The following is a 13,430-nucleotide window of genomic DNA, read 5'->3' as shown; positions in this document are numbered from 1 at the left end:
TTTACTCGTACCTCATCGAGTCACCAGGTAAGCCAGTGAATGATTTTACCTCGTATTTGAAAGTAAACATCTTTAAATGTATATATTATGTCATTATATTTAGAGTACTGAGTGCACTTTTCTGTCCAGCCATACAACTAGCCTGGCTTAGCTTTTGATAGCATCATCCGTAATTCATGATATTTCCATAACAGCAAGATATGGATGATGATGGCAGGTAGCCTGGGCTAGTAATTTGGGTTTTTACAATCATTATTGGTGCACTCAACCACACAACAACTCTTTGGCATGTTGTAAGGTTAGTCCACTTCCTCGAGCCGATACTGTATGGCGGTTTGTTTTCCCCAGTTGTGAGTATGCCGGTTGCCGGTTGTGAGTATCGTAAACGTGTGTTTATTATCTTATATAATCTATAGTGGCTGTTGTCATGTTTATTTCTGCTGTGTAAAAGCCTTAACATGTATACTCTGGCTGAAACTCACGTTGTTTGTGATGTTACAACCGCCTCTCCGTTCTTAAGTTGCCAGGGATAAATTGCAAGTATAATACACATTAATAAAAGGATCTATTTTAATTTTTATTTGTCTCTATACACTTTGGGCGGCCGCGGTACATTATAAAAGTAGCCCAAAAAACCGCAACCCACAGCTCTGTAATTTTTCCCGCGACTATATTTTCAAAATAGCCCACATGTGCCACCCTGGCAACACTGGCTCGCTGTACCCTCATCACACAATGATAGATGACCTTCCGCGCTGCGATGACGGGAAGAAGTTGGGGTCAAACTTTATCAAACGATTAATTTGCGTAAAAAAAATATTAACGCGTTAAAATTTTTAGACGTTGACACCCCTACTTTTTTCTATTTTTTTTTTTTTTTTTTTCAGGCCCAGATCAGTGTGGAACAGCATTGTTTTGCAAAATGAACTGTCTGTGGGCAGGATTATTTTTAAATTTAAATATATGCATTTTTAAAGACAAATAAGTGATGGGGAACTATTCTGAAATCAATAAGAACTTAAAACATCAAAAAATCTTATCTGCATCAACCAACACCCGTGTCCTCATTAGAACTTAGACAAATATTTCTGATCTTAAAAACGGCTTTCTTTCCTCTGTGAAACATGAAGGTATTCTGAGTCTTTTCTCCTAACAATGGCAGTCAATAGTCACCACAGCTTTAGTTACAAACTCTTTTCAAAATATGCACTTTTGTGTTCTGCAGAAAGAGAAAGTCTAGGAAACAACATGAGGGTGCATAAATGATGACAGAATTAATGTATCCTGTTACTGTTCTTCAGTATCTCAACAGCTTGTCCAAAAAACACAGGTTCTGCCTGTCCAGAGAAATACTCTTGCGGAATAGGAGCATATATCCTTTTAAATGACTACACTCTCCCTGGAATAGCAAATGTTTTCTGTGCTATGAACTCTTTTTCATCAATACATTGGAATTACGGGCTATGAAATTTCCATCTGCTGTGAAACATTCTTCGCATCTGTCTGGACACTTCATGCTGTACAAAATGTTCTTTCTCCACCTCACCCAGCATTTATGTTTTCCTCTTTCACAGACATGTAACATTACGTACCTGGCTTCAGCATTTTATGTTTGTACACTCTAAAAAATGCTGGGTAAAATACAACCCAGCGCTGGGTGAAATATGGACATATTCATATTTCACCCAGCACTGGGTTGTATTTAACCCAGCATTTTTTGGAGTGTAGCATCTTTTTCAGATATGTTCTGCATGCTACTGAAGCTGGACCATGATGAACAGAGACAGACCTTTGGCTGTCCTGAAAATTTCTCCAGTCAATTCTCATGCCTCCTCCACCCAGAACACGCTACCAACCAACAAGTAGTACTGCACAGCCATGCCCTAGAATGGTGGCATTTTACATTGGCAAGCAGCACTCACATGAAATATCTAATTTCTCTGTAGTACACATCAAGTCTTTCCTGTGACCCCAGTAATTCTGTCAGTGATGTAAAATGCTGGAGCTGAGTAGACAGACTGACACCAGGCCCTGGGCAGGAAATCAGCTCATGCTGTGTCTGCACTCCGTTTAGTACAGTGACCCTTCAAGTACAAGAAGAAATGGTTCTGCAATTTCCAAAAGTACAAGTTCTGGAGGCCCAGGCAGAAATAAAGTGTGCCAAATTTTCCTGAAACACCAATCTGGAGCAAATCATGTGGCTTGGAGTTGTGACTTTTAAATCTTATTTAAGTAGGAAATGTAAATGTTCTGGTAGAAGTGGTTATAGCGGAATATATGACCTAACTAACAGCTACAAAGACACAATGTTCTGGGTGGTAGCAAATGTACCATGCATTAAAATATGGGTGGTCTGCTTAATTTGAAGTGTTTTCCTGAACATCATTATTGTATTAAAGAAAATTGTTTTCTATTAATGCATGCAAAAAAAATATTTTGGTCAAGAATAAAATGGATTGTGTTACATTGCAAAACAGTATGCATCTGTGAATCATTAAAGGCTCTATAAAAGGCACCTATGAAATGATGCTGATTACCACAGACAATAATTGTGTCTATATTTTGTAAAAACAAGCAACAAACATGTACAATAAGGTACAGTGGAAGTCTATGGAGTCATGACACATAACTAAACGCATCCTACTGGAAAAGGACAAATTTTGAATATTTTCAATAAACATTGTTTTATGGAAAATTTAATGAATGGGCTTTAACAAAAATGCAGGCTGCACATTTCTAAATGGAATCTTCCGGAATGCCTTGCCTGACTTCCATTGTAAGTGTATTACTACCCTTTGAAAAAGAAAATTGCAGATGATGTAATATTAATTAAATAAAAGGCCACTTCAGCGTACTTAAAGAGAGTACACTTTCATGACTGTTTCTTAACAAACTTAAGTATACATTCACAAAGTGCACTTTGTAGAAATGTCAAAAATTGAAATGCATTTAATTCAGTGTTTTAATAATCTTTTGTCATTCTTTAAAGACATACACTTATTTTGATGTGTTGACAAATTTTAACTCTGTTATTTGATACCAAAAATAAAGTTGAAATATTCAAAATTTGCTGAAAAAAATGTACTCACCCTCAGGCTTTCCAAAATGTAGATGAATTTGTTTCTTCATCAAAACAGCATTACATCACTTGCCCACCAATGGATCCTCTGCAGTAAATGGGTGCCATCAGAATGAGAGTTCAAACAGATGATAAAAGCATCACAATAATTCACAAGTAACCCACATGACTCCAGTCAATCAATTATTGTCTTGTGAAGTGAAAAGCTGCATGCTAGTAAGAAACAACTTAATTCATTTGAGATGTTTTTAACTTCAAACTATTGCTTCTGGCTAACATATGAGTCCTCTGTACACAATACTGCTTTCTCTAGAGAAATAGTTGTCTCGTTTGATTCAGGACAACTATGCACAGATTAAGCAACATTTATAAGCGAAAACAGTTTGGAAAAAAATATGTTGGTGGAGAAGAGATGATGGACTTTATTTACTGGAGGATGCATTATTATGAATTATGCACTTTTCATTTCACAAAATTTTAAAGGGGGTGGTTGACTGTTTCTTTTTTCTAGGCTTGATTGCAGTCTAACATGTGTTAATGCTCATACTTTTAGATACGCTGTTAGGCTATTTGTAAACGCTACTGCTTATGTTAGCTTTTAATATACAGTTTTATCCTGATTAAAGCATTAATACAACACGGCAACCACATGTGTGTCCATGTTTAAAGCTTCTCATGGCATTATAGTCTGTCTATACACATAAAGTGCATAATTAGAACACAGTTTATTGGAGCTGACAAGCTGATGATCAGGTGTGTGTGTCAGAGAGAGAGAGAGGAGGGACGCGAGGAACAGGATTAAGAGCCACTGCTTTAGAACATTGATTTTGAAAATTGTGAATCCATTAGAATCGTTAGAAGACAGAATCGCGATTCATATATGAATAGATTTTTTTGTGCACCTCTAGATTTGACGGCATGGCAACAACTCTTCCTCTTCTCTAAAGCAGCGCAGCATGGCCTCGCCCCTTTGTTGCATGTTCCCAGGGGCGGGATCTATCAGGGTTTGTGACGTCACAAACCCGGGAAGTAGTCCCTACGAGCCGTAACTGTAGGTATTAAATTAAAAACTAACTAAAAATTACACACTAACTCATGTTAAAAAAGTGAAATTGCAATCAACAACCCCTTTAATTGATAGACTAGAGTTGTGTGGATTACTTGTGGGTTATTTTCATACTTTTATCCACTGTTTGGACTCTCAGTCTCTGCAGTGGATCCATTTGGTGAGCACTTGATGTAATGCTAAATTTCTCCAAATCTGTTCAGATGAATAAACAAACTCATCTACATTTTGGACGGCCTGAAGGTTAGTATATTTTTTAGCAAATTTAGATTTTTAGGTGAACTACTCAATGTAGACTTTGATATCAATGATTGTGTTGTACTTTCATAGCTACTACTCACTGTTACGTCATTAAAGCCTTGTTCAGACTGTCAGTCCAGACTTGGGAATATCTGACTGGAATCAGATCATATTTAGCTAGTCTGAACAGCAAAAGTCACTTTCTCACGCAATGTAAAACGTACAGTAAACACAGCAGACATTGTCAAACATTAAAATCAGATTCCAATCGGATATGCACAAAAATTGGATTTAGACTGACAGTCTGAACAAAGCTCAATTCACCCAGCAGCATCATGGGCTGTTTCTATGCAGTGATTGGAGTAACCCTGAATTCACCTGCATTACTGGAATAAATCAACAGGCCCCATAAGGAAGCTGGCTTAATAATGTCTTAATTAAAATACAAAAACTGCAGAAAAGTTTGTGTGAAGGTTAGGTTTTGGAGTTGGGTTAGGTGATGGAAAATACCTAAGCTAAGTGTAAAGGCAATAAAAGTCAATGGAAAGTCCCCATCAAAAAAACAGATGTGTGTGTGTATGTGTGTGTGCAGGTTTGATTACTTGTGAGGGCCAATTTATTGAAAATGCCCTCACAAATACAGAGAAACATGTCAGAAACCCAATGTGAGGACATTTAAAGTGTCCACACTATTTGTTAGGCTCATAAATCGGACAAATTATGTTTTTCATTAACACTTTACAATAAGGTGTCATTTGTTAACATTAGTTAATGTATTAACTAAGATGAACAAACAATGCATTTATTACACTTTTTATTCATCTTTGTTAATGCTAGTTAATGAAAATACAGTTGTTCCTTGTTTGTTCATGTTAGTTCACAGTGCATTAACTAATGTTAATAAACACAACTTGTGATTTTAATAATGCATTAGTAAATGCTGAAATTAACATTAACTAAGATTAATAAATGCTGTAGAAGTATTGTTCATTCTTAGTTCATGTTTACGAATGTTGTTAACTAATGAACCTTATAGTAAAGTGTTACCAAATCTACTAACAGGTTTGTGTGAGGGTTAGGTTTAGAGGTAAGTCAAACCTTTGAAACCAGTTTGAAATTCTGAACAACTTTCTGGTTTTTGAAATTCCACACATTTAAAATATTTAAACACTAGTCACTAAAAATGATGAACAACTTGAAACATTACTGAACATCATTTGGCAGATCTGTGGTATAAAAACAGACATATTGTGTTTTTAAATGCTTGTGCTTCACATATTCGCACACAGGAAGCGTGAGATTTGAATGTTTTCTTAACCAGACTAAAGAAAAAGGAAAATAAAAAAGAGTACATATTTTGTGAACCATAACTAGTAATGACCATGGCAGGATGCCAAGGTATCATGCTGATCAGGATCATAAAACAGGAAGACATAACCCTGAAAATGTTAGATTGTGATATCTACCAGCTGCTTGCGGTTTTCCTCTAGGCATAGTCCAAGAACTCCCAAGAATGATCCAAACGCCAACTGTAATCAGTAGACAGACGTGAATGTAAAAAGAGAAACAAATGATGCAAAATACTCTAGAGAACATAAGCATGTCCGTACGAGCACTGGGAATCATTATCATGGTTTCAATTTGTTTCAAGCTAAATGATTTATGGCATTCACTCTATGGTTTTTTCAAGCTTAAATGACAATAAAATATGAAGGGATAGTATGATGACACACAAATATTTCAAGGATTATGAGATTACATCCTGTTGAGGAATACATAACCTACGTTCTCCTCAACATCCTGCTGATACCTAATTGGAAGATCCAATCACTTTGGATGCAAAACTTCTTCATGGCCATCAACTTATGAGAAGTGACACACTGTAGCTATACTCATAGTCCAAGTCTCCAGCAGGGTATCTGTAGGAGTTGTGGAAAGTTTCACAGACCATCCAAGTTCACATATGGAAAAGAGGTGTTTTGGTAACACAGCATGCGGTTTACTTCTCACTGTCAGACTGATTTTATTGTCTTCTTTTTCCTGCTGTGAACCCATTGATAATATTTGACATTGTATCAACAAGAAGGCCCTTGTTTATAATGTCTGAACAGCATTGAGCTCACAGATGAAGTCACTAATGCAACTTATTAATTGGAAAAATGCAAGTTTGAGTATTACTAAGAAGTAACCACTGACACTTCTAGGATTGGTTCATAAAAATGGGGGGAAATTCTTATTTAATAATGTTCTTCGAAACCTGTAAGTTTCAAAAAGGATACATTGTATAATAAAAGTATAATAAAAATTTGTATCAATTCAAGGGCAAACTCTTTTGGACCCATCCAACCAATTTCGTCAGTGAACTGAGGGGTGCATGGCCAAAAATACTTTAAAAAAGGTACAAATTGAGTCCCACACCGATTCAATTAGGGACAATATTGATATTTACATACAAGATGATTCTGTATTATCCAAATACAGAAAGTATCATTCTGTGATGGATGGCAACCATATTTAGTCCTAGGTGTCATAATAGGGCTACAAATGTAAGACAGTGCTCGCCATTGACTGCCTTGTACTTTAGAAATGTTTTGAACCTGATTCTAGCAGTAATAGGGAGCCATTGACGGGAAACAGACATGCATTATAGCGTGGAAATACATGGGAAGCTTGAACAGACTGAATTATTCTGGGTAAACTGCACAGGTCTCCTCATATGCTAGGAGACCAGCCGGGAATCAGTTGTAGTAAGAACAGGTCTCGGCGAAAGTTCTGGTTAGCATGTGGGGTGCAAATGACAGGTTCTTGGCTTTCTTTGTGGGTGAGCTGGCTGAGTTGTTGATTGAAATGATCAGGTCTTAACGCGATTGGTTCTTGGTTGGAATGAACAACAACATGGTTTTTCATAAATTCATTTTTACAAGCACGTGCAAAAGGGGTGGGGGGGGGGGGGGGGGGTTGGTAGGGGCTTTGGGGGCTCGAGCCCCTGCCCTTTTTCAAAATTATTCAAAAGTGCCCCTCTCGGACAAATAGCAATGATATTGTGGTCAATAAAACAAAATGCATTTGAATTCTAATTAACATGACAATTTGTACAAAACAGTAATTAACTGCACAAAAGTCTGAAAATTCCTGTTTATTTTTACATATCTGTCAATCTGAGGCGTTGCTATGGGTTTCATGCGTTTTGCTCGATTGACTGATATTCCGCAAGTTGTTTGGAAACCGAGGCTCTCGAGCCATATATGGTTCTTTCAGTGAGTGCCTATGGGTCGACGGAAGGAAAAAATAAACCAAACAATATTTTAAACATTTTTCATCAATAATCAAAGCAAGTGTGTCTAATTAATTAAAAATCCACAAATTATATATTTTAAAATATTACATAATTCATCAATGCCTGTTTGACAAATGAAATGAAAATGACATGGACAGACGAGCTTATTTGTGGAGCGATCTGGATCTAAGGTTTGTCTCATTTTATAAATCAAATTACATCGCTGAGAAAACAGATGCTAAATGACTACAAAAGCACTGCTTAAAACCGTGCAGCGATAATAATGGTAATCAGTAGGCTATTCAATTCACTTATATTTACATTTATATTTACACCGTTTACTATTTGATGAAACGATCATAGTTATTTAAGCCCAAATGCCACCTACAGGCCTATTATGTGAAGTGTAGGCTGGCGAAATGGTGACGTGAAAGGACTTCATTATATTACCATTTTTGATAATTATGCAGCATTATGAGTGTCTTATGCTCATCAAGCCTGCATTTATTTGATCAAAAATACAGAAAAAACTGTAGCCTAATATTGTGAAATATTAATACAATTGAAAAGAATGTTTTTCTATTTAAATATACATTTATACTATTTTAATAAAATATCATTTATTTCTGTGATTCAAAGCTGAATTTTCAGCATCATTACTCCATTCTTCAATGCATGGTCCTTCAGAAATCATTCTAATATGCTGATTTATTATCACTGTTGGAAACAGTTGTGCTGCTTAATTTTGTTTTATTTTTATTTTATTTTGTATTTTTTTATTTATTGGAATCTGTGATACCTTTTTTGGGGTTCATTGATAAATAAAAAGTTAAAAAGAAGAGCATTTATTCAAAATAGAGATGTTTTCTAACAATATCGATCTTTACTATCACTGTTTAAATCAATTTAACAAATCCTTGCTGAATAAAAATTTCTTTAAAAAAAAAAAATATATATATATATATATACTGACCTCAAGCTTTTGAACGGTAGTGTCAGCTATATTGTTACAAAAGTTATATTTTAAATAAATGCTGTTCTTATTTAAATTTTTATTCATCAAAGAATCCTGAAAAAATTATCACAGGTTTTCAACATTGCTAATAAATCAGCATTGCATAAAATGCATTAAGTAAATAAAGTAAATTAATAAAGTATATTAAAATTTTGATCAAATAAATGCAGGCAAGTGACTTCTTGCAAAAATATAATATAGTAATGTATCCAATCTTTTGACCTATAATTTTTTCCCCCCTCATATTGCCCCTTTTTACATTTGAGCCCCTGCCCCTGAGGAACTCAGGCACGTCCCTGCATTTTTAGATGATTGGGCTAAGTAATATCTGCATAGGAAGTATACAATTTTTGAGAGTTGATGTTGCTAAGTACAGAGAGAATAAAAGAGGTTCAAGTACTGAACCCTGTAGAACTCCAGTGGGTAGTTTGGTGTGGAGATGAAGGGGATCCTTTCTATGCAGATTCAAGTCAAAACAACAATAGACCATACTGACTTTCATTGTATGGACATGTTTCAGAATATTTTATTAATTCATGTTGTGTTCCACAGAATAATAATATTTATTTTAATAATATTGCAGGGTTACAATGCATGACGGAGAAAAAATAATGACAAAAGAGTAAAAGTGCAGTAACATTTATCATTGTTTGATACATTTTTGTTGGCACAATCCAGTCATTTAGGAAGATTTCCCCACACAGATTAGTCATACGGATTTGCCATGTTGACCAATAGAAAGTGGTTTGGTTTGAAAGTAACTTCTGTGTGAGCTACACTGTTGACAAAAAAACAGAAAAAACAATAGACCTTTTTTGCCCACAACATGTTGCATGTGCCCAGGCCTTAAGGCTGCTGAGTATGTGAAAAAATTATAATTGTCATATTTATAAAATGAGAAATTAACATGTTACTACTATGTGTTAAACTTGATTCTGTAAATGAAGGGAATTAAGGTGTGGGCCTATAATCACATCTCTAAGACCAAGAAAATTACACAAACCCACATCACACACATGCTATTTTCCAAAAGACAGTTAAATAATATTTTTTGATTTATAGCATTTACTGTAAAACATAATTTCCTTGGCCATGAACATAATTATATCATCTTTCATAAAGTCAATATCTATGTGCATTTAAGGGTTTTGAGAAGGGCTGGTGAGATCCAAAACTGCTTTTATAAATTGTATTTCAGATAAAAGTGAGATTCTCCTGCTATTTCAGAGTGTGTGGTTTTCTCATGAAAATTTGTCTTGGAAAGGTTTGGCTGGTCTCTGTCTATTTTGGCGACTTCTATGAGTTTTAAATAGAGTCAAAGCAGTGGATTTGTCTTGGGTTGTTGGATGAATTACTGCTCCAACCAAAATTAGTGTTCTTCTTAACAGACGATTAGTTTCAAAAGACAACTTTCTTATCAGATTATGGTTCGACTGAATGAGACATATAAGTACATTTTCATCTCGCTGGATGAAATGGAATCTTCATTGAGACCAAAATAAACTCTAGTTCCCATGGGTATGTACAAAAAGATCAAGAATGTCATTGGGTCTCATAGAGAGAATACCAAAGAAAACAAATACAAACAAGCAACAAATAACGAATAAACCAACAAAGAAATAAATATTTTCTATTTAAATATTTTTTCCCCAATGTTTCTACATTTACACCAAATATGAATCAAAATGTGATTATGACACTTACAATAATTCCTGACAGGTATCCTGTGATGCTAATGCTCTCAGTGCGTGTGCTGGTGTAGATACCCATCGCTACAATGAGCAAAGACAGACTTAACATGCCTGAAACCAGCCATTGAGCCTTTCTTCTCCTCATCCTCACTGCATCTACCGGGAGAGAGAGAGAGAGATGGAGTTTAGGAGTTAACTGCTTTTAAATGATTGCAAATCAATAACATAAACACAGTTTAAATCTGCTTAAATCAGGGGTCGGCAACCCGCGGCCCCTGAGCCGCATGCGGCTCTTTCATCCCTCTGCAGTGGCTCCCTGTAGCGTGGTGTAGAATATGCAGGGGGAGGTGTCCCCCCGACTTTTAATACAACCTAAACTCTTCCCCTGCACTTTTTTCTCGGTCCAGTGTGTTAAAGTAGCGGTTTTCAAGGGCCAATGTGAATAAAACATCATTTAAATTAAAAGAGAAAAGATAGTCACGTCGTTTTTTATACGTTTTATTTGTATCCAAAACGATGTGAACATCACGGAGCGCTGAACGCTCTCATGCGCTGTATGTTTCATTCATACTGGAAGCCGGAGGGCGCTCTCGCGCAGAAAGTCCAAATTGGACCAAGTATAGGTCTCTGCAGCAAAGTAATGGGAGTTACCAGATCGGGGCGTTTTTTGACCATGTTACTTGATTGGCTGACGTCATAGTGACGGTAGGTTTAGGGGTGGGGTTAGGTCAGGGGGATCATTTTGATTGCATGATTTAGAAACACCCAGCAGCTTGAAAACGCCTAGCAATTCAGAAACACCCACTTTTGCTCTGCAGAGACCTCAATCTCAAATGGACTCATATGAGAAGTAGTAATAATTTTTGACAGGCATCCCGCTGTAACTAAGCTGAATAACAAGCATAAAATTTAACGGATGAAACGTGAAGAGGATATGGTTTATGTGTGTTTTTCAAGTCTTCTCCAGGTAATAATTATGAATTATACAGTGGTAATAGACAGCATTAATTACAGTACAGAAGCTATAAAATATATGTTCTGCCTTATTCTGTGATAAAAATTGGCAAAGTATTTGTATTATATACACACCGATTGTACAATCATAACCATAAAATTGTCATTAATAAAATATTTATCAAAAATATTATAAAAGACAAATTATTGGTTATTGTCCAGCAGTGTATTTTATTTCTTAGCCAATTGAAAGTAAGAGATAATAGTTTTTTTTTTTTTTTTGTCAATTATACATAAATAAATGTAGTAGTAGTAATAATAATAATAATTATAATAGTAATATTTATTTGACATTTCTGTCCCCCTCACTTCTGAAATGATTGCTACTCCCCTGCCCTGTAACATAACGGAATATAAAACTTTAGCTATATTCCATCTTATCTTATCATTTGGGCATGAAATATTTTGTGGCTCCACGTGAATTTTATTCGGTGGGAAAAGGGCCAAAATGGCTCTTTTGACTTTGAAGGTTGCAGACCACTGGCTTAAATACATAGAGCAGGTTTCCCCTCTTGACTGACAAACTAGGTTTACTTAAGAAATATTTTTAAATAATCATTTTTTTGTCAAATTAGGTCTCACTTTATCTAATTTATTAAAATACATTTATTAAATACACCCTAAAAACACATATCCATATGTTGAAGCTTGATCTTACCCACTATGAGGATGTCAGACAAATTAAAACATTTTCAGAATGAAAAAAAATATTAATAACGAGTAGGCTATATGTAATTGCCGACTGATATTTAGACAATCAATCAGGGGGAAAAAAAAAAAAAATCGCTCCATTTTACCTAAGGTCCCACTCACTTTACCTGAGCTGAACTCTCTCAATACAGTTTTCATCAAATTTAGGAATATGAACGATAAAATTGTTTCGACTGGAAACACATTTTATTTTATTGTAAAAATGAGAAGTGCATGTTAATGCAGACATTCTGTTTCTTTCATTTACACAAGGCATAATGCTTATTACAAAAGTACTACTTTCTATTTTTCTCATTTGAAGTTTTTCTTAAGCTAAATGGACTATATTTTTGAAATCTAATTGCCTCATAAGGCTTACCTGCAGCAGCCTGTGAGGGAGTGGCGTCGCGCCGGGTCGTTTCCTGTGCGTTTGTCATTTCTCCTGTTAATGTTTGTAATCCAAACGTTCTCTCTCACTGTGTAAATCCAGACTGTGCGAGCCACCGCGACTGCTAGAGCTTTTATACACGTGCCAGCGCCTCCGGAGAATTCAGGGACGTAAAATTAGTCTGGAAAAAAAAGAAAAAGGGGATCAGTTCAACTGAAACTCATCAAACCTGGTAGTGTTAGATAACGTGATATTTTTTTGGAGTTTGACGCAAAGCCGTTTTTTTCTGAATATTTTTGACTATTTTGCTTCTTCAGAAATTGTTGCAGATGACAAACGGCAGAATATATAGCCTAGATGGGGGCTAGCTGTCACCTTGTGCTGCAGTGAATATTTCTCAGGGTACATTTGTATTTATTTATTTCTGTAAAGACACCAACTTTAAAGTTTTAATTAAAAAAAAGAAAAGAAAAAAAGCTATAGAGCAGCTCAGGAAAAAATATATTGTACTTATTAAACACAGAGTGCTCTTTTTGTGACAACAAATGCAATTAATATGCTTTTCTGCCATATTTAACAGTATAACACTAAAACATAAAAGGTTAAAATACTTGAGCTGGCCAATAGAAAGGGTTTTAACACATGCTGTTAATTTTAACACATGTAAATTGCTATTTAATTCAGATGTGACAACATGCTAAGCCCACTGAGTTTTTGTGGGTTTAGCATGTTCACATGCATATATGCAGGCTGTTCTTAATATGTTTAAACGAGGTAAAACGGTGCTTTAGTTTTCTGTCTCTCAAATGACCTTATTTCAGTGTCATTCAAAGATTATTGAGCAATACGAGTCATACTACACTAATGGGCAGTTGATCACATGTAGATGTAATCTCTGAACACTTTCTGGCATGTTGGGAAACTCAGCAATGTGATGTTATAATACTGATTTGTATCAGTTTTTTAGTCC

At 35.5% G+C, this 13,430-nt stretch overlaps 1 protein-coding gene across 3 annotated transcripts in view; it reads right to left on the bottom strand.

Moving 5' to 3' along the window:
- LOC131523941 (transmembrane protein 255B) overlaps positions 1-12,638 on the bottom strand; it is a 31,414-nt gene extending 18,776 nt beyond the window's left edge. For all 3 annotated transcript variants that reach the window (XM_058750604.1, XM_058750602.1, XM_058750603.1), the window contains exons 1-3: positions 12,452-12,638; positions 10,382-10,524; positions 5,852-5,914 (exon numbers count right to left, since the gene is read on the bottom strand). In XM_058750604.1, coding sequence (XP_058606587.1) covers positions 5,852-5,914; positions 10,382-10,524; positions 12,452-12,509 — 264 coding nt within the window. In that variant the 5' untranslated portion in view covers positions 12,510-12,638. The remainder of the gene's footprint in view (positions 1-5,851; positions 5,915-10,381; positions 10,525-12,451) is intronic.
- Between the last annotated feature and the right edge of the window lie 792 nt (positions 12,639-13,430).

Source organism: Onychostoma macrolepis, chromosome 18 (genome assembly GCF_012432095.1).
Source record: "Onychostoma macrolepis isolate SWU-2019 chromosome 18, ASM1243209v1, whole genome shotgun sequence".
Classification (NCBI taxonomy): domain Eukaryota; kingdom Metazoa; phylum Chordata; class Actinopteri; order Cypriniformes; family Cyprinidae; genus Onychostoma; species Onychostoma macrolepis.
This window is presented reverse-complemented; position numbering and strand designations above follow the sequence as displayed.